Genomic DNA, 20,672 nt, shown 5'->3' on the forward strand with positions numbered 1-20,672 from the left:
TTACGATGAAGATTCGGCATTTTATTAGTTATTAGCTTTGCGTTGTGCACACTAATCTATTTTTTTACAACTGAACTGATTTTTCGCAAACTTCAAATTAAGCTTCATTTTTGTATAACTTTGGCGTGAGAATCCATGAAGGTTTCCTAATGTTGCCAGGTAACGTCTGTAGCAAAATATAATCACGGTCCACATCAGATTCTGATAATTTTGTTTCAAACCATGCAAAACTTACCTCATTTACGAAGCTTATTTCATGAACATATTGGGGCAATTGAGTAGACGTGTGTCTTACTAATCAAGAATTCAAGATTCTAGGCTGTAAGTCAGATTACAAAGTCTAATTTCCCGCTCTCTGCACAGTGGTTAATTATTTTTTAGCAATGTCAAACAAAAATTGTTTTTTGATCGATAAGAAAATTGTTTTTTTAGTTTCACAGTGCTTCAAATAGGAATAATTAACACTGTACGACCTTTTAGCGGTGAACTCCAAGCTGCTCCGAAGGATGACATCACAGCACGTTGACCACACGTGGGCTTCAATTTCAAAGCGAAAATGGCAGACACGAATGTTAGCATTCATAAGAAGAAGAAAAAAAGAAAAGAAGAGAATGCAGTCGAAATGGAGGAGACAAATACTGACATAGATACACCGAAAAAAACAAAAAAAGAAGTGAATGAATCTTCCTGTGCAAGTCCGAGTGCAGGTCAACCAACGTATGACGAACTCTTGAAAATGGTGAATGAAATTGCAAGACCAATGGCTACAAAGAAGTTGACCAAGACGTTATATAAGACTTGTAGAAAAGGTATAAGTAAATGCTTGAATTGAAGTTGCCTTCAACTGAACTTTTTTAACAACTATGGGCAACACGTTTCGCTTCAACTACAGTTAATCACTTACAGTTCAGCACTTGTCTTTCCTACTCGCACAAATTAGTGAAATTACACATTATTCCTGAGTATGTTGGTTCTTGGCGAGTCATTGTGTTGAAACAAATGTTTTTATAAACAATCTAAATTCATTTTACTTTTTCCCTTTGAAATAGCTGTTAAAGTAAAATCAGTTAGACGTGGTGTCAAAGAAGTGACTAAAGCACTGAGAAAAGGAGAAAAAGGGTATGGTGCTTTTCCTATTTTTCATGTTTGTCCTTCCTTCTTGTTCGCTTATATGTCCTTGGTCTTTAACTCTTCTTGTTTATAAGTTGTTTTGTTTCATGTTATTGCTTGGAGCACTCTATGTTTGCTTAACATCTCTCATTTTTTGACTATCTCTTTCACCCATTCTACAATGGTAGGTATAAAACATGATAGGAATTAGTGAAATAACTCTTACTGTGATATAGGAACCAAATTGAACTGTTATTTGGAAACATGTCCTGGCAGTTATTTTATAGAAGATTAAAGTAACTTGTTTTTCAAGTTAGTAAGTGGTTATGTCTTAGGTACCTTTCACTTTTGAAATTATTTTAGGGTAGTGGTTTTAGCCGGAGATGTTTCACCTATTGATGTCTATTCTCATTTGCCTGTTATGTGTGAAGACAGAAATGTACCTTACTGTTACATACCATCAAAAATGGTTAGTTACATTTTTTGAATTTGTTTACCCCATGGTAAGCCTTCCAATTCTAAAGCAGTTTTCTACGAAGGCTTTGCTTCTTCTATATTTACCCACCCCTTGATAACTTAAGCTTGTGGGAGAAAACGGAAGCATGCAGAAGAAATATGCTTGCTTCAGTTGAATATTGAAAAACTCATTACACAATACACATTAAGCTGCACCCTGTCGCAGGCCAATTTTACATGGGCCAGAAAACAATCAACGTTGGAAAGCATTGATGCAAAAGCATTACTGTAAGTTTTCCACATGTTATACACATGTTATCATACTGTATGGTTTCATAGTGATGTAACAACTTGTACTGTTTAATTGCAACACATGTAACAGGTAGCAACTCACACTGTGTAGCAATTCATACTGTATACTTTCCTTATACTTATACTTAATACTCAACAGGACCTTGGTATTTCTGTGAATTCCAAAAGACCAACATGTGTCGTGATGATCAAACCTCACGAGGATTTTATGGAGAAATATCAAAAATGCATGAATGAAGTTAAATGTTTGCCATTTCCTTTATAGTCTACTAAGGTCAGTACGTCCACCTTTATAGTCTAATAGTCTAATAAGGTCAGGACCTTGGCATTTCCTTTATAGTCTACTAAGGTTAGTACGTCCACCTTTAACTTGTTGTGATCACATTTGCGTGTATTTTTGACTGAGGCTTACTGTATGAATGAATCTGAGCAAAAGGTTTTATTACTGAAAATAATTGAACTAATATCCTTGCTATTATCCCAGCCCTGAGCAACTCTATTTCCAATCTAACAGCGTCGCTAGTGTTTTAACAAAAACATTCAAACAGATATGCGGATAAATACATCTGAACAGATTTATTGATTGCTATGTCTACTGGATATTTAGATTAATCGAAATATCAAAACAAATACGGCAACTCGAAATACTGAACCAGATTATACATCTGTATTTCATGAATTTATATATTTTCTATGCAATTTATGGACATGTTTTTCCATATATTTAAATAAAATAATAGTCTGTAACATAACGAACATACTATTTTAAAAGTTTGCACTTGATTGCCAAAAGTAAGGCATTTGTCTTTCTCTTTCTCTGATTAATTAAAATCATGTTATATTGTAGCTGCAGCACGTCCCAATTCCAATCGATTTATTCTAAGTTATATGTTTCTCGTGTATTGCGTTTCCCCCCTCGAATTATTGATAATAACAAACACATTTTACACGTATTTGTTTATGGAATGATGATTTCCTTCCATTAGAGCTTGACTTTCCTCTTTTTCACGTTTTTTTTCCACGACTTTTTCTTGGTTTCTTAAAATTTAAAAAAGGTCAATTCGTGAGAATTTCATTCGCTTATTTTATGGTGACGTCACAAGGCGTCATCGTTATGAATTACTCACCCTGTCTTGTAGAAGTAGATTGCTGGAATCATGGGTAAAACTCCGAAAAGTGGGAACAGTACTGCGTTATGCCAAACCGGATTGAATTTAAACGGGGGTTCACTGAAAATTGTCCAGAAGAGAAAACCCAATGGAGTACTGACAGTCTAGATTTGTAGAACAATAATGGAAGTTTTCATTTCGTTTGTGGTTTTTGATAGACAGAAATCTGTCAAAAACACCCAATGGAGTACTGACAGTCTAGATTTGTAGAACAATAATGGAAGTTTTCATTTCGTTTGTGGTTTTTGATAGACAGAAGTCTGTCAATAACATGATTTTTTTTGGAAATTCAATACAATTGTCGTTATAGTAAATCAAGAAAGATCAAAACTATGAATCTACCACTCAAGTCAGTTTCAGACGTCGAAATTTACATGCGCCAAATGCATTAAAGACAAAAGAAAATACGTTATAATTTCTTATTATCGACGTTTGAAACTTGTCTTAGGATCGAAGGGTAAAGTCAGGGGTCGTTTTCCCTTTTCCCGACAAGGTTTATTGGCACTTACCGAAACAAGAGCAACTAGTGTTGCACCTTCAGAATATCGTGTTAAGTTTGACATAGCTATATAATTTGTGATCATCATGCAAAGGCATAATGTGCCGTAAAAACCGAAGATTCGATCACAACCAGCTCCACCGAAGAAACATTGAAAACCATAAAACCAACTGAAGAAGAAAAAAACACAATTAGGTTCAACATAATAGGCTGTAAACATAGCCAAAAGAAAGACGTACATAATCTTAACCCTCTGTTGCTCAAGGCAACAATACCTGAAGATAAACGAAATTGAATGGAGGAAACCCTCTGGGTTGACTAACGAAAGAAAATGTAGGCGAGAATTTCACAGAACGTAGCTGCTTAAAGCCTGGATACAAAATTCTGGTCATTCTGCCTTTTGCCGAAAATAAAAAAAAATACCATAAAGTTTCTTGTGCTTTTTACGTTGACAACTTGGGAGTTTTTGCAACACAGCGATCATCGAACGCGATTATAATGAAAACATGAATTCATTGCCGGTCGTATCAAGGACGACATGCACTATTAACTTAGTGTAGCTCAAATATTGTCAAAAAGTAAAAGTTTTTAAATTGAGCAATGAAGTGGATATTGTTCATACAACATGGTCCTTAAAATACGTACTTTTCAAAAAGTTGACTTATGCTTTGTGCATAACCAAAACCTGGTATGATATCGACGAAGAAGAGGCATGTCACGATTACGAACACGTAAACTCTCACCATGAAAACAAAATACATAACATTCAGTTCACGTTTTTCTGAACTCGTTTCCGTCTTCAAAATCTTCTCTCCGTATACCATACTTGCTGCTGCTGGAACCTATGACGATTGTGGAGAAATTTCAACAAAAAGTGAAGAATAGTTTGACATATTTTTTCATTGTGAGCGAGTTAGAATTATTTCGTTTTACAATCCGATGTATGACTTTCGAAACAACAACGAGTACATACGTACACTGCCAGCCATGAAAACCAGAGACCATTTGATACTCTCCGTCCCGTTAGTGACATTATTATCTCTCTTGTCGCCAATTGATGGAAAAATCGAGGGAATGAAACAGAAAAACAAGCAAATTGATATCACTGTTGCACACACAAGCTTTCGACGTGTTGGCTGTTTGCGTAAAATAAAGTATCTAAACAAAAAAATGTTGAAATGATATTTATTTAATTTATGGATATATGGTGGTAATTTCGGATTAAACCCTTTCAACAGAGAAAGGCAGTCTCTTTTAAACGAGAAAAGTGTTTATAATGTATTGTGTGACGTAACAGTTGATGAAAATGTTTCTGAAAACTATCACAGTTATGTAAATGTTATGTAAATGTTATGTAAATTATGTAAAACTTGATAAATGTCTCTCTTACATTTTTATCTGTTGTAGTAATATGTTGAATATATTATTGTTACAACTGTCTTTAGTTGGTTTTTTTTAATGTTACTATTTTTATACTTACCGCATTATTATAACCATTGGAATTGTCGTATTTGCGAGAATTGATTGCAAAGATAATGGGGTTCTTTCGTGACTCGACGAAAATCCTATAAATATTTCGTTCATCGAAAGTAGCAAAGCAACAAAAAACAATTGGGATTTTGGGAAACTTTTTTCAGTTTCTCCGAATGCATTTGCGTGAAATAAGCGGTAAACAGCAAGAGCTATGCCGTTTAGTAGAGTAAGCATTATTCCAAGGAACGATATAATAAAATAGGGACCAATTTTCGGTGTATATGTGTTCGTATGGTTTGAGCCAGTGCTGTTTGAACAAGTGCTGTTTGATTGTGTTGTTTTCTCTTCAGATTTTTGCGAATCAATCCATAATGGAAGAGCAACATTTATTCCAACGCGACTTATGATTCCCAATAACGCGAAAAATAGATTAGCTATTGTTAGATTTACTTTGAAGCAACCAAAACTCAACTTCTTCTTTTCCTCGTTCACTGACATCTTGAATCAGCAGAATTCCTTTTAGTTATGATAGCTTTACGTGTTTGCTGTGTTTTTTAAGCGATCTGCCTTTGTATTTTCAACACGAAAATTCTATCTTTATTCAAGAACTTGTCATGTGCTAAGTGTTGTGTCAGTTTTGTGCTTGTGCCGGTCATGAGTTTCACGTGCCGGTCGTTTAAGGGTCAACAAAACGGATGTCAGGTGTACAAAATGTCTTGATGTTTGATCATTGTTTATTTATTACATTACTGTTAAATTATGAGGAAGTGTTGAATTACGGTACGTTTGGCAATGTCAATTTCTGATAATCTTATTCTAAATTTTACAAAATATTTAAGTGGAGTTTTAGGTTCGTTTCAAGCAAAAGTACGTTCAACAAGACAACGTATGCCGCATTGTTTTGATTGATTCTTGATTTTGCTTCAGGAATCTTCAATTTGATTGTAGCTGGAATTGACTTGGCGAAGCAATTTGGTTTTCTCGCTGTTCTTTTCAATTTCTTTAGGTCAATAACAAAACCGTAGATACTCTGTATAAATCTAGTTTTACTCTTGGTGGTGGTAGTTTTAACCGTAGTTGGTGGTGGTAGTTTCAACCGTAGTTGGTGGTGGTAGTTTTACCCTTAGTTGGTGGTGGCAGTTTTACCCTTAGTTGGTGGTGGCAGTTTTAATCTTAGTTGGTGGTGGTAGTTTTAACCTTAGTTGGTGGTGGCAGTTTTACCCTTAGTTGGTGGTGGTAGTTTTAATCTTAGTTGGTGGTGGTAGTTTTAACCTTAGTTGGTGGTGGTAGTTTTAACCTTAGTTGGTGGTGGCAGTTTTACCCTTAGTTGGTGGTGGTAGTTTTAACCTTAGTTGGTGGTGGTAGTTTTAACCTTAGTTGGTGGTGGTAGTTTTAACCTTAGTTGGTGGTAGTAGTTTTAACCTTAGTTGGTGGTGGTAGTTTTAACCTTAGTTGGTGGTGGCAGTTTTAACCTTAGTTGGTGGTGGCAGTTTTAACCTTAGTTGGTGGTGGTAGTTTAACCTTAGTTGGTGGTGGTAGTTTTAACCTTGGTGGTGGTAGTTTTTAACCTTAGTTGGTGGTGGCAGTTTTAACCTTAGTTGGTGGTGGTAGTTTTAACCTTAGTTGATGGTGGTAGTTTTAACCTTAGTTGGTGGTGGTAGTTTTAGCCTTAGTTGGTGGTGGTAGTTTTAATCCTTACTGAGAGGTACACAAAAAATTTTGTTGTCAAAAGAAAATTTGGTAACAGGGACGACTCAAATGGGTTGATATTCATCGTTTGCTCCTGTGCTAACTTGACAAACAATAATTTTCATATTGTTTCACATATGATTTTGCAACCAGCACTTTCTAACGTTTTTCGGCGATGCAATGGCAACTTTGGCTTGCCCCCGTGCTTTTATAAATATTATTGTATGTGTTGTGACATATTTTGCATTACCCATAGTTAAGAATAACGGGACTAGTCTGGCATTTTTGAAAATCGAGCCTAACGAGTGTTTTCGTGTATCAGTGACTACCTTACTAAGTACCTTAAATTTTTTGTGGAACTAACTTACCCGGTGTTGTATAAGAGTATCGCAGGCACCATTAATGCGAGTCCTGTCACACTGACCAAAGTTTTGATGGTTGCGTTTGGTTGAAAGGCAAACAGGTTCCTCACAGAATAATGTCCAAAATATGAATGTCAGAGGAGTGGAAACTGCCTAAGAGTCGCTATAATATAGACATAGTAAGTTCAAACTTGAAAGCTTTTGCTAGTGTTATTGATGAAGTTAAAACTTACACTTATTAGAGCAACAAGCGTTGCGCCTTCTGCATATTTCCTTAGACTTACGCATGTGGTGGCGTTGGTCACATAACTTAAAACGTATATCGTTCCACGAATGCCACTTGAAGCATCACATCCCTCTCCACCAAAGAAACACTTGAAGCCAAATGCAAAGCTAAAAGAAAATTTTTTTACTTTTCTACTGAAGGCAAGGTGCAGGTTTTTCTCTCGTCGTGTATATACGGCTGTTTTGCCTAAATTGATGTCAGAATAAATCAACTTTTTTATTGATTAAGTCACTTGGAGTATACGTCGAGGGCAATCCTCGAAGTGAGCCTGCATAAAAAATTTTATAACTACTTGTATACTTGTATTTGACTGTAAAATTACGCGTTTTGAACCGTGGTCCATTACAGGAAAATAATGGACCGGCAAACATGTTTCTCAACCTATTAAATCGCGTCATTTTCCCGGATGTGACGCTTGCCATATAATAATATATGTTAATATGTCTGTTTCAGTTCAAAGTAGTATTATAAGGAGGACTTAGCAAACTTCCACCAAAGTCAATTAGCGAAACTATACTGCAAGTGACTTTCATCAAAGATGCAATTCCGTCGCACCCTCTCGACGCTACGTACTTGTCTAATAAACGTTATCTGTGTAACCAAAACCAGGTATGATGTCTGTCCAGAAAAAGCAAAGCACCATTAACAGTTGATAAACATTCAACCAGAATAAAAAACGAATCACGCCAATTTGATCGCATGTCCTGCGCCTTTTCATTGTTTTTCTATATAGACAGCTGCTGCCCCAAATGGTATCTACAGTTAAATAACACACATCAATCAAACGAAAATTACTTAGAGATGATACGGTTGAATTTAGTCTTTAGTTGCAAGCAAATGCACAGTTTTTTATTTAAATTTCATAGTATCTGAAAAATAGCATCAGCTCATAATGATTGCCACAATGGTGAGTGAGATTATACTTTATATATTGTTTGTTTGAAGGAGGCTAAACTTCATGATGAAATTAAAACACTTGTCACTCCCGCCAACATTACTGGTCTAGCCTGGCTTTGTTTATTATATTGTTTACCAAAATTAGACACAGTTTGAAAGGAGAATGGAAATAATTCTTGGACCGTTTCAAATGTAGGTTGCATTGATACACCACAAAAATTTACACCATGTGAATTGGAATTAAAAATGATCTTTATGCATTATGGTCGGTTAAGTTAAAAGGCGAGTTTACGTCGTGGAGGATACAAATAGGAAAAGACAGGTGATTTTTTTTATTTTTTTTTTGCCAAATTTAGAATATAATTTGCCTTTGCCATCTTTCCGGCAATTTATATTGGATAGGTGCAATGCATTCTGGGAAAATGTAAAAACCTCCATCTTTTACATTGAAATTATTTCTTTTTCTTGGGTGAAGGTGGCTATGGACAGCTTTGCAAAAGAATGGAAGAAATTCCTTATGAGTTGTTAGTCAACGACGTGTTGTCAGCTAATTATAATCACACGCGGTAAGTTTTTCTACGGATTTGGATCTTGTTACGACACGTAGCTGCCTTTTATGATTTGAGTGTCGTCTTTCTTATTATTATGGCAATTACAGTAGAACTCCCACCCTGATAGCTGGGACTCCAAACAGAAAAATTGTTCAAGTTTTCTAGTTCTTGAGGTGTTGTTAGGTTTTGTGTAATATGTCAATACGAAATCATTACTAGTTTTACTGTTTATGTACAATTGTGAGCTACAACAAAGCAATATACAGATAGTTGACTACTTAGAAAGATCCATAACTACTTCATATAGTTACCAACTGCATATACAGGATCAGTCAGTATCATCAAAGTTGTAATGCGATTATGGAAAATAGCTCGTAATGAACTTTTGTGAACTATTTTGTATGCACATTTATGTATCAATTTTACATTCAAACCGAAATTACATTTTGAACGCTTCAGATTTACCTTAGAACGTTTCGAGATTAAAAGTTCATGTTAACCAGGGAAATTTGACCATGCGAAATGAAAATTTGTTTGAATTAATGTGAAATTCGAGTTAACTCCAGTTAATCGGAGTAAATTACTATAAATCTAATATTACTATAAATCAGTTATTAGGTTGAGGAGTCATAGCGGTCAGAGCCGTCCTTAGAACTTTAGTTTGGGGGGAGGAGGGGGGTAGTTCATATATTCAGCCGGAGCGATTGATTTCTTTTGAAAAGAAGCCCGATTTCACGGGCACAATATTGATCATCAATAACAATACCATGAAATTGAAAAATATGCTATATATTTGGCAACTTCACCAACCTCATTATTAGCGTTATAGGCACTGTAGCGTTGACAAGAATTCCTTGTATCCATGGCGCTGTCCGGGTGCCACTGCATGAAAACGAGATCAATAATTGAGACACACACATCAGAAAACTAACCCACATCACATTGCGATGTGGGAGACTTGACTTTGTCTCGCCATGGTAAAACAAGTTCAAAAATAACAATCCCGTTCCGCTGATAACCACATTAGCTATTGTCGTAAAAACTAACGCAAAATAAGCATCTACATGAGCATGATGAGCAGTTTTTTCATCGGTTACATTGTAAACCTTCGACCATTCAGTACTTTCGCTAAATTGAAACGATGGCGTTTTTGAGGTCAATGAATTCGTCGAGTCAATCCAAAGTGGATAGGTGATATTCATGCTTGCTTGACTAACGATTGTAATGACAGCGAAAAAAGTGTTGATTATTGAAAACTTTAGTGAAAAAGGACCGATTTTGAGGTAATTTTCTCTTTGGATCGAGTCTGTCATCCTGATGTGTCGCATGCGTTTATATGAAAGTGTTTGTTGTCAAAATGGTTTTGTTTTTGGTGTGCATGTGTGTATGCAAGATTACAAATGTTTAAATAATACAAGTTTGTCCTGTTAATGGTCGTGATCAATGGTTGTGATCGTATTTGACTTTTGCGTACTCGTAGGTCACGCGTTTATCAAATGTTGTGACTGGTTTTGTTTTATGCAACGAAAACTTTACAACCAGTCTTGCTTGTCGCAATCAGTAAAATAGTTTGTTTTTTTCCAGAAATTTTTTACCAAAGTTAAATATAAGTTAATATGATGGTATTGCGTATGCAGAGTATTTTCTAATGAAATTATTTTTTCTACAATCGGTACTATGGTACAATGATGTATAAATGATGAAATATAAGGTGCAATGATGTATAAATGATGAAATATAAGGTACAATGATGTATAAATGATGAAATATATCGTACAATGATGTGTAAATGATGAAATATAAGGTACAATAATGCATTAAGAATGAAATATAAGGTACAATGATGTATAATTGATGAAATATAAGTTACTACGATGAGATACGTACCAAATCATTTAAATTTAGTTTAGAACTTTTGGTTTGTACACGCTTGGCGTGATCATGATGTAGCCGACATTTTTTTCTTGAAAACACAGCAGAATTGTCAACGATCATTGACCTTGAGTTACGTTTGAGAGCCAGTCAATCAGGTCAACCCCGGCTGTGATGACTTGCGCAAAAAAATAATTTCTGATTCTTTCCTGGTTCGTTACAATATTTTCTTTTACCGAAAATCAAAAGTATGTCCAGCAAATCATATTTTGGAAATTTTCATAGCCGAAACTTTTCATTCTATTTCGAATCGAGAATCATGTTGTAACTACAAGCGGTTGTCAGGTGGAAAAGGAATTCTCGGTATAACTAGGGTCGTCCAACTTGTACAAACTTTGAAGAAGTCCATTTATTATGATGGTTACAATTAGATGATGTTTATTTGATTTTATAAGACTTACGTTTTGTCTTTTATTTGAAGACATGAGAAATTCATTGAGTTTATGAAGTGGGGTTAAAGAGTTGTCGTTTTCATGAGAATTGTTTTTGAGCATTTAATTGTTTTGACCCTTCACATTTATTATTCATGATATATACACGTTTTACATCCTATCTACTGCATGTGACTCATAGACCCTTAACTAACGAATGTTCTTTGAAATAATTATTCTGATATTCGGTTAATATAGACATGTTGTCTTCTTATTAAGTCCTGACCGTACTGGTGTTGGAAAGAAGTTCAGTTTCTTCGTCTGCATTGATGATTTTTTCCATCGCAACGTTTTCGGCTCTATGAAACAACATATAAAACATGACGTGCGTGAGTCAAATCTATGAGACCTTGAATGGCATTGATTCGTCGTGATTGGCTCTCGAGGATTGTGGTATGTCTCAGATTCTACTTTTTCTGTTACCTGTACATAATGTTCGAACTACCTAGCGTTTCTCGGGACAACTTTCAGATTAGGTAATTGAGATGTTAATAAGAACATTCAACTGCTCAAGTTTATTACATGAAGAAAATATAACTTACCCGCTGTTGTACAAAAATATCGCGGGAACCATAATTACCAGACCAGCTATACTAAACCACGTTGTTATGGTGACACGAGGATGAATACCAAATGGGGATTCACGAAATATTGTCCAAAATAAAAAGCCAAAATAATACGCACTGATATAATAGCAGCCAAAGTTGCGCCTTCCGAATATTTAATTAAGCCTGCACCAGCCACGAAAGTCAACAAACTCATCAAAATGTACATTGTGCCACGCAATCCAGAAGTTTCATCACATCCTGCTCCACCAAAGAAACATCGAAATCCAAATGTAAAACTGAAAAAAGTCTCATGTTAGAATTTTAGTTACCTTCTACTTAAAACTTGCATCATTATATATTTCATTGTAGTTTCTTTGCCAGGAGTCATCTGATTGTGAAACCTAAGTTCTTATATACCCAATGTAGTGTCTTTTACAGAAGCGATATGATGTTCAAACTTAACTTCTTAAATTCTCCTGCTGGTTGTACTCCAGTTTAGTGGCTTCATCAGGAGTGATCTTATGTAAAAACCTACAACCTTATAAATATTCTTTTTCAAAGTTAGAAGTGATCAGATGTTCTTAGACGACTTCTCTTCTAGTGTCCTCATGAGGAGTTATTCTGTTAAAATCTAACTTATCTTTCTACAAGAATTGTGAATCATTTTGGTTCATTGCGCTTTTTGCGGTGACAAGAGCTCGCACTACATACTTTTCCAGAAATTGTTCAATATTGTGTGTGTAGCCAAAACCAGGAACGATATCAACCCAGAAAAAGCAGAAGACTAATAACATTTGGTAAACATTTAACCAGAACATGTAGCATAATATTCCAACTTGATCTTTGCTCGACTGTTCGTTATTTTTCAAAATTTTCTCTGTGTAAACATTAAATGACGCAAACGGCACCTGCAAGAAAGTAAACCACATTAGTTAACTTGCGTAAATAACATATTTCACTTTTTCCAAATGCTTATCAGCTTAATCCTAACAAGCTAGAACCAAATCTTATTCATACAGTGTTTTGGAAAAGGTCAGGCTTAACTTATGGTTAATTTTAATTTGGCTAATACATTCAAACGGGTCCAAATTTTTTTAAATTTGGAATTTTATTGGTTAGCTGCGGTGGATATAATTCATGAACTTTTGAACGCATTTTGTTCACCTTTATTTGGAAAGGGTGTAGTTAAGGATGGCTCGTATTATCTTGCCTGGTCACCATGTCCTGGCACGGCGCCAAAGGGAGAGCCTGGGGGTGTCTTGAGCTCCCCCTTTTTCCCAATTTTAAGCTTTTGCCAACATTTATATATATAGCCTAAATTGAGGCAAAATAAGACACGGAAAATTTAGTAAATATAAGTTGTAGAACACCCCCCCCCTCAGGTTGAAATTCGTGGCCCCGTCCCTTATATCTAATGAACATCTCTCTATATTGACTTACACTCTCTATCATCAAACATAAAGGCCACAAAACTCCAGCAATTCCACTAGCTCCGTTACTAGAACTGTCTGATTTTTCATCAATCGAAGGAACAATTTTGGGAAGGAGACAGATGAACAAGGAAAGCAAAATGATCATTGCGCATCCCGCTTTTCGTCGAGTTGGTTTTTTGCGTAACATTAAAAATCTGAAAGAAAAACGTGAACAGAACTTTCTGTGCTGTTGAGTAAAGCAGAACATGTTTCATAAATTCTTTGATTATTTTGAGATAGCAATAAAACTTTATATCGATAAAACGGGGTGAGGTTAAAGGTACGTTTACACACAACGATTTGTCGGGCCGACACTGACGCCATATGACGTGTTCTTGCCATATTTAGAAAGTCGCCCGACTCGAAATATCGAGAATTTTCCATATATGGAAAGACTCGTAATATGACGTCAGTGTCAGCCCGACAAATCGTTGTGTGTAAACGTACCTTAAGGCTTAATATAAAGCAGTCGTTCTCTAAGCAAAAAGTAGTTTATTTAGACGAGGTTTCAACATGTCCAGGTAATTTATTTAGATGACGTCTTCTACATGTACAAGACAAATGCAAATAGCAAGATGATAAACGAACTTATATAATGTTATTACATCATAGTATCAGTAATTAGCTGCACCCGCCTCAATTACCTCATTCGCCTCATTAAGAGTAATTGCAAGCGTCACTTCCGGCTAAATGATGCGCTTTGATTGGCTCAGAAATATTTTTGCCTGTCCATTATTTTCGACGTAATCGACGACGGTCCAAAACGCGAAATTTTACAGTCAAATGTAAACAAACTTCGTAAAGCAAATAGCTAAACGCAAAATAAACGAAATAAAAAAACATTTACGAATGTGATTCGAAGGAAAAACACTTGGAAAACAGTTAAACGAGTTTATTTTTTAAACTAGAAGGACGAAAACTAGAAAAGTGAAAACCTGTAAAAACAGCAAGGACGAGAAAGAAGCAAGCTTCGTTTCAGGTCAAATAATGCCATATAATAAATCTTTTAATAACCTCGCTTTCTCGGTCTTTACTGAGAAATATCGGACCTTTGTCTTTTTGTACAAACCTCTCCCTACGGGCTCGGTCTGTACAAAAAAACCTCGGTCCGATATTTCTCCGTAAAGACCTTGCACTCGGTCATTAATAATGGCTTATTGAAATTACGATACTATGATAAAATATATGGCTTGATTCAAATTTATAAATACATTGTTTACTTTAGTTTTGTATCTGTATCAGACCACAGTATGTATAGTGACCCTTGTCTAAATAGATTATTTTTTTGGTAAGCCAACGACTGCTTTAATAAATTTTCCGTTTGCTGGATGGTTACAACATTCGGATTTTTTTCTTTTCCCTCCCCCCCCCTTTACGCAACAAGATTGCCAAACGAAGAAAGAATATTCCTTTTTTCATATAACACATCTGTCAGTTTACTTTGCATGAATGAAACCTTTGCTCATCTGTTCGGGAATTTAATCTTTACATACCGAATGATGATGGTGAACGGCAATGCAGCGTTAATAATAATTGCGCGAAGTGATGGTGCCGTTCTTGTACCACTGCTTGAAAATGACATTAAAATACCGCTGACTGTGGTGAAAAATGCTGCCAAAATAAACTGACGATGGAAAATGGCAGATCGGTTCGTCCCATAGCCTGTCAAACATTGAAACAGATACGCCATACCGTATACAAGAACAAATACCATTGTTGAAAATAAAAACACGAAGAAAGCGTCTACTTGAGAATGATTGTGGGCATTGTTCGATTTAGTGACATTGTGAGAGCCATTGTTTCCCATAACTGGTAAAGGAAGGTTTGGCGAAACTGTGGAGTCGATCCAAAGTGGATATGTAATGGCCATTCCTGCCTCGCCGATAATGGCAAAAATAGAAAATAGTATTTTTGCTAGGGACGACTTGAGCGAAAAACCTGCAGTTTTTACATATCTGGTCATTGCTCTTGATTGTTGGTTTTTTGTTGTTTCTCAAACGTTTGCGAACAACAAAAATAATCGATCGTCAATCTAGGTTCGATTTGTGGTTATGATGCATTTTCACAACATGTTCATGCTCATAAATTGTCAAGACTTGCGAAATTATCATCATTTACTTACTCCTGTGACAGGGATCACTTTCAAATAAAGCCTTATGTCGCAATATTTTGTGTTATTTATTGTTTTACCATATTACAGTTGTATAAAGCTATGAATAATGTATAAATGAATTAATAAATTAATCGTTGCAATATAATAAGTTTTTAAATCACTCAATAATAGTTTTTCCTCTTATCTATACATTTTCCAAATAACTGGTTTTTGATAAAGTATGGCCCGATTCAATTACTGATGCTAATTGTGCAATTGCGCCTAAATAAATTGTTTATAAACAAAGACTGAAAGCAATTTTAGTATTTCAATTGTTGCCAAAGTTTTTTGATGTTACCATCAAAAACTCGGTGTTGCCTTCCTGGTAATGTATGCATGGACTACAGTGGAGGATGTCTGTGTTATTCTAGATTAGAGAGGAGGGTGTCTTTGTTCTTATAGATTGGAGAGGAGGGTGTCTGTGTTCTTATCGAATGGAGTTAAAGATGTCTGTCTACCTCTTGATTGAATTTGCAGAAGACGTGTTCTTTCGTTTTCAGTCTCATCGTTATTGCTCTGAGGCACTGCAACATGTTGGGACCTGTGACAAAAATAATGATTGATTTTAGCTTTTAATACCAGAGTAAAAATAATACCCAACAAATTCTTGGAATTTGGTTACATACAGTACACTCACCTCGATGCATTTGGAGAACATACTATTTTTGTGTCTGTCCGTTTATTAACATTTCAAATGGAATGGAGATTTTCAGAATAGACATAAGTTTACATTGCATGTCTTGTACATTGTATTTTTTGTTCATATATTCCTGATGCAAGGGAAAGATACATTTACAAAAATATGAGTGTCAAGAACTGAACGTGTGCGTCATTGCTTGTGAGTAGCGAAGCGAAGTCTTTTTTTACTATTTCAATGGAAGTTGTTTTTGTGTTCATTCACTGAACAATTAATAGTATCAATTTTTCAAATACATTAATGATAAATTTGCTGAAACTATGCATTGTGGAAGTTGCTGGCTTCGCCGCTAAGATTTATCACTGTTGATTTGATTTGTGAATGATTTAGATGACCAAACCATTACTTACTCAATGTTATAGATGAATATTGCTGGCATCATTAGTACAAGTCCTGCAATGTTACACCACGTTGTTGTGGTCACATTTGGATGAAAACCAAAGGGACTCTCGCGGAATAATGTCCAAAATAGAAAACAAAGTGGGGTGCCAACGGCCTATAAAAGTCATGAAGAAGGTGAGTTTACTGCGATGTGTAACAATAGGTGGTAAGTGAAATTAGCCTTATGGTGGACTTTAAAAGTCTTTAAGGGGAGCAGGATTGTGAAGCGCATAACCCAAATATGTATGCACTAAAATGAGCACTGTTTGCTGTAAGATATGAATCAAGGCGAAAGATTTAATTCGCCGATGCCTGTATATTTTTACAGTTAAGGGTAACAGTATGTGTCTTGAAGATCATAACTGTTTTTAACGCGCTAACTATTCTTGCAAGCATGAGATGTAAAAATATTTTACTTTTTGTTTAACATAAAGAATGAGCGTTATGGCGTTCTTACATCAAAAGACATTGCGGTAGATAAAGATACAAAAGTAAGACAAAAATATTACAAACTTTCTACAGCTACACATTTCCTGCCAATAACTTACACTTAGAAGGACAGAAAAGGTTGCTCCTTTTCCATGCTTTCTTATGAAAGATGTTCCAGTAACATTACAGAGTAATGAAAAAATATACAAAGCTCCTGATGTCCCACTATTTATGCCACATCCACGTCCTCCAAAAAAACACTTGAAACCAAAAGACATGCTGCAAGAGAACGAGGACAAGCAAGAAATATTTAATGATGTATTGAAGCTTTTGTTTGCCACAGGACAACAAAAGTCAAATCTCATGAAAACAAATGTTCATTTTGGTGAAGAAATGAGAAAAGTCTTGTAATGAAAATGCTACTTGTTGAGTAAAGGATTGAAGCAAATAGCCAAGAAGTGCATGTGGCATCCTTGTCATCTTATCTGTAGATGAACTGGTCTATCATGGCCAAGAAGTGCACGTGGCATCTATGTCATCTTAGCTGTAGGTGAAATGGTCTATCATGGCCAAGGAGTGCACGTGGCATCCTTGTCATCTTAGCTGTAGGTGAACTGGTCTATCATGGCCAAGAAGTGCACGTGGCATCTATGTCATCTTTGTTGTAGGTGAACTGGTCTATCATGGCCAAGAAGTGTACGTGGCATCTATGTCATCTTAGCTGTAGGTGAACTGGTCTATCATGGCCAAGAAGTGCACGTGGCATCTATGTCATCTTAGCTGTAGGTGAACTGGTCTATCATGGCCAAGAAGTGCACGTGGCATCTATGTCATCTTAGCTGTAGGTGAACTGGTCTATCATGGCCAAGAAGTGCACGTGGCATCTATGTCATCTTAGCTGTAGGTGAACTGGTCTATCATGGCCAAGAAGTGCACGTGGCATTTTATGTGTTTATTGGTTAAAAAGAACAAACGTCGTAACCCGAGGGTTAGGTGCTTCGATTACAACGTGTGCGCTAAAGTATGTCCAGTTTTTGCACAAATAGTCGCTTATGAACTGCGAATTGACATTGACGTTACAATTGAAATAAGTAGAGAGAGAATGTGCTCTTAGTTATCCGTCACAAAGAAACTATTTATCCACCGTCAAATGGTCGTAAATGTTTACACTTACTTTTCCCAGAAATTGTGAATGTTGTCTGCGTAACCAAATCCAGGAATTAAATTTGCCCAGAAGATGCAAAGAACAAAGAGTAGCTTGTACACATGCGACCAGAAAAGGAAGAAAATCAAATTTACTGCACGACCGGTCGATTCAAGTTTTACTGTCAGTGTTCTTTCAACATACACAGTAAAGGCTGAGATTGGAACCTGTGCGTGAGATTAATGGAACATGTAAGATAGGATGCTTAGTAATGTATTATTATATTCAGTAAGTTTGACAGTTCATGTTTTGGGGAAGATCAGTAACGACGATCTATGCATGGAATCATGGCTTAGCTTCAACTTTACTCGCTATTTCATTCAAAAGAAGTAATATGATACACTGATAGTTGATACAAATCGGTAGATTATGTACGGTGTAGTGTTAATATAGTACTAATATAGTGTTAATATAGTTTTGATATTGTGTTAATACAGTGTTAATGCATTGAGTACATACTGAATATGGTGTTCAATTTCCATTCAATGCTATACTCAGTTTGTAAACACGATTAATTCATACCAATATTTCACTGCATATAATCTATTCATATTTGTACAAACTATCAGTGTCTCACTTAATAGAGCTGTAACTCACGCAATACATCATAAAACACAACGGCCATAGAACACCAGCAACGCCATTAGCTCCATTGCCAGAACCGACGGCTTCTGAGTCAACGGAAGGGAATATTTTGGGGAGAAGACAGATGAATAATGAAACCAAAACGACCATTGCACACAAAAATTGACGAATTGTTGGAACTTTACGAAGTACAATATATCTATTATTTGAAAAGAAAAGAGAACAGCAAACTTTTGTAAACAATAATCAATAATTGGGCGGATAACTGGTATCGTTGGAAAGATGGTCGTTTTAAGGTAATGATGATAAAGCACAGCTAAAATACTAACATCCAGAAGATAATATCTATTGATTTTGTGTTCAACGTCATTGCTTTACGTCATTGCATGATTTGTCACTCAGCCAGGGCGGGAATCAGAGATGACTACCCCTCCCCCCCCCCTAGATTGTGCTGGGAATTATTACTGTTTCCTACATTGACCGACTGGCGAATCAATGACGTAGATGACATTTCCAAAAGCAATGGGAACGATATGTTGGTATTCTTTATGAAAAATCATTAGACCTCTCATACCTGCTCAACGTTTACGTACCGAACTATAATTGTCAGTGGAATTATTGCGTTGATCAAAATGGACTGTAATGATGGTGATGTTCGGTTACCACTGCCTGCGAAGGATGCGAAAAACCAACCTGCCGCATCGAGAATTCCCGTCCGGACAAATTGTAGTTGTGAGAATTTTCTCTCTGTCTCGCCAATTTCATTCCTGTTCAATGCGTGAGCAATGAGCAGTAATATTGCGAATGCGAGAAGTAAAGTCACGTTTGTAAAGCACAAGATAAATATTGGATCGATTCTTGGTTTGTAAATGTCGCTTTTGTTTCCCGCCAAAGGAGATGTAATACTTTCACGTATTTTGCTTGATGCGTTAACTTCACTCTTGTCGTTGAGGTTTTGAAATGAGGAACCGGAATCGATCCACAAAGGTAGACAGATAAGATAACCAAATTGACCAAAAACTGATAGGAAACCGAATACTATGTTTGCTATAGTAAGGTTTGATTTAATACAGCCGAATGTTACTGTTTTTTCATAATCTTCCTCGTGCATGTTGAATTTCTATTTTTTACCTCCTTCTTCGACTCGGAACGTTGTCGCACATTAAACACAAATGTACATAGCACCGCAATAAAATATATATGTACGAGATTGTGTTTGACTGCAAATCTACGTATGATTTACACGTGTCCTGAAATTTTAAATGGCTCGTGATCTAGCACATATTGTGTGTAATTAAGAAGCATTACATTGATCGCGATGCCTTTTTATGCTTATAGCATTTTTTGGGCAAATTTTTCTGAGGATATATGTATGTCCGTATGGAATACAACAAAAATAAATTTAGGTTCTGACACTTGTGACTTACAGGTGCACTTTTGTTTCTATAAGTTTTGCCACACATGCGTATTAAACGCCTGAGGAGGGTGTCTTGTTTAATGATTTGCTTGTGAAATTATCATCTATTTGTGTGTTTCATTTCAAACAATCATAGAAAGAAATCGTGCTTTGATTAACTGTTGTACCATTTGCATCTTTATTCTTCAATATTGTTGAGTCAATCCACAAGGGCAGCAATACGTTGACACCAACTTGAGATACAATAGCGAATAAAGCGAAAAAAACTTTTTCTAATGTTCCACGATATCGAGAAAAACAGGTAATCTTTTGTAGTCTTAGAGACCAGGATTTCCTTGATTCCAATTCTAGATTGTCCATTTTGTCTTTGCCAATTTATTTAGAAAAACACAAATCGTGGCCGGCAAAGTAAAACGTGCAAGTCATGAGTACATAAAGTTCAAAGGCTTTATCATTTATTGGTTGCGTAAGATGAATGCTAGTTATCTTTATAATCTGACTATAGGGTGTAAATGCCTAAAGTCTCGTGAAGCATATCAAAAAAAATTCACAACGGCTGACAAAACAATAAACATATCGTCGATCTACAAAAACCTAACGATCTACAGAGTCCAAATAGG

At 35.9% G+C, this 20,672-nt stretch overlaps 4 protein-coding genes across 7 annotated transcripts; 1 reads left to right on the forward strand and 3 right to left on the reverse strand.

Moving 5' to 3' along the window:
* Positions 1-88: 88 nt before the first annotated feature.
* On the forward strand, positions 89-4,986 carry LOC124442904 (H/ACA ribonucleoprotein complex subunit 2-like protein). Of its 3 annotated transcripts, none has more exons than XM_046993421.1 (5): positions 89-809; positions 1,050-1,119; positions 1,474-1,579; positions 2,018-2,152; positions 3,358-4,986. In XM_046993421.1, the coding sequence occupies exons 1-4, from the start codon at positions 557-559 to the stop codon at positions 2,141-2,143; spliced, it is 555 nt and encodes a 184-aa protein (XP_046849377.1). In that variant the 5' UTR covers positions 89-556; the 3' UTR covers positions 2,144-2,152; positions 3,358-4,986. The 3 variants fall into 3 exon arrangements, with proteins under 3 accessions (XP_046849377.1, XP_046849376.1, XP_046849375.1); XM_046993420.1 differs by lacking the exon at positions 3,358-4,986 and adding an exon at positions 2,228-2,724; XM_046993419.1 differs by lacking the exon at positions 3,358-4,986 and having other exon boundaries at positions 2,018-2,724.
* LOC124442900 lies at positions 2,430-5,687 on the reverse strand. Of its 2 annotated transcripts, none has more exons than XR_006947425.1 (6): positions 5,027-5,687; positions 4,524-4,704; positions 4,192-4,388; positions 3,557-3,716; positions 3,006-3,245; positions 2,430-2,916 (listed from the first exon to the last, which is right to left on the reverse strand). XR_006947425.1 is itself a non-coding variant. In XM_046993414.1 (6 exons), exons 1-6 carry the CDS (start codon positions 5,515-5,517, stop codon positions 2,823-2,825), a joined length of 1,269 nt encoding a protein of 422 aa, XP_046849370.1. In that variant the 5' UTR covers positions 5,518-5,673; the 3' UTR covers positions 2,430-2,822. The 2 variants fall into 2 exon arrangements, 1 of the variants encoding a protein (XP_046849370.1); XM_046993414.1 differs by having other exon boundaries at positions 3,006-3,151; positions 5,027-5,673.
* A 5,529-nt stretch (positions 5,688-11,216) lies between these two features.
* Positions 11,217-13,482, reverse strand: LOC124442903. The gene is made up of 4 exons (XM_046993418.1): positions 13,156-13,482; positions 12,427-12,623; positions 11,710-12,011; positions 11,217-11,466 (listed from the first exon to the last, which is right to left on the reverse strand). Exons 1-3 carry the CDS (start codon positions 13,393-13,395, stop codon positions 11,774-11,776), a joined length of 675 nt encoding a protein of 224 aa, XP_046849374.1. The 5' UTR covers positions 13,396-13,482; the 3' UTR covers positions 11,217-11,466; positions 11,710-11,773.
* Positions 13,483-15,346: 1,864 nt separating this feature from the next.
* LOC124442899 lies at positions 15,347-20,563 on the reverse strand. Its single transcript, XM_046993413.1, has 6 exons — positions 19,229-20,563; positions 18,648-18,834; positions 18,021-18,217; positions 16,966-17,125; positions 16,387-16,532; positions 15,347-15,880 (listed from the first exon to the last, which is right to left on the reverse strand). Exons 1-6 carry the CDS (start codon positions 19,744-19,746, stop codon positions 15,736-15,738), a joined length of 1,353 nt encoding a protein of 450 aa, XP_046849369.1. The 5' UTR covers positions 19,747-20,563; the 3' UTR covers positions 15,347-15,735.
* Positions 20,564-20,672: the final 109 nt, after the last annotated feature.

This window comes from Xenia sp. Carnegie-2017, unplaced genomic scaffold (assembly GCF_021976095.1).
Source record: "Xenia sp. Carnegie-2017 unplaced genomic scaffold, XeniaSp_v1 HiC_scaffold_20, whole genome shotgun sequence".
Taxonomy (NCBI): domain Eukaryota; kingdom Metazoa; phylum Cnidaria; class Anthozoa; order Malacalcyonacea; family Xeniidae; genus Xenia; species Xenia sp. Carnegie-2017.

Excerpts from the sequence above, each read along its gene's own strand:
- LOC124442904 (XM_046993421.1), top strand. The coding sequence starts at position 557 with ATGGCAGACACGAATGTTAGCATTCATAAGAAGAAGAAAAAAAGAAAA. Across the intron at positions 1,120-1,473 it reads CTGAGAAAAGGAGAAAAAGG|GGTAGTGGTTTTAGCCGGAG; the intron begins GTATGGTGCTTT and ends AAATTATTTTAG. Across the intron at positions 1,580-2,017 it reads GTTACATACCATCAAAAATG|GACCTTGGTATTTCTGTGAA; the intron begins GTTAGTTACATT and ends AATACTCAACAG.
- LOC124442899 (XM_046993413.1), bottom strand. The coding sequence starts at position 19,746 with ATGCACGAGGAAGATTATGAAAAAACAGTAACATTCGGCTGTATTAAA. Across the intron at positions 18,218-18,647 it reads TGTGTTTTATGATGTATTGC|GTTCCAATCTCAGCCTTTAC; the intron begins GTGAGTTACAGC and ends TCTCACGCACAG. Across the intron at positions 16,533-16,965 it reads CCTTTTCTGTCCTTCTAAGT|GCCGTTGGCACCCCACTTTG; the intron begins GTAAGTTATTGG and ends TGACTTTTATAG.
- LOC124442903 (XM_046993418.1), bottom strand. The coding sequence starts at position 13,395 with ATGTTCTGCTTTACTCAACAGCACAGAAAGTTCTGTTCACGTTTTTCT. Across the intron at positions 12,624-13,155 it reads TATGTTTGATGATAGAGAGT|GTGCCGTTTGCGTCATTTAA; the intron begins GTAAGTCAATAT and ends ACTTTCTTGCAG. Across the intron at positions 12,012-12,426 it reads ATTGAACAATTTCTGGAAAA|TTTTACATTTGGATTTCGAT; the intron begins GTATGTAGTGCG and ends GACTTTTTTCAG.
- LOC124442900 (XM_046993414.1), bottom strand. The coding sequence starts at position 5,517 with ATGTCAGTGAACGAGGAAAAGAAGAAGTTGAGTTTTGGTTGCTTCAAA. Across the intron at positions 4,389-4,523 it reads TGGTTTTCATGGCTGGCAGT|GTTCCAGCAGCAGCAAGTAT; the intron begins GTACGTATGTAC and ends CAATCGTCATAG. Across the intron at positions 3,152-3,556 it reads CACTAGTTGCTCTTGTTTCG|ACTGTCAGTACTCCATTGGG; the intron begins GTAAGTGCCAAT and ends CTACAAATCTAG.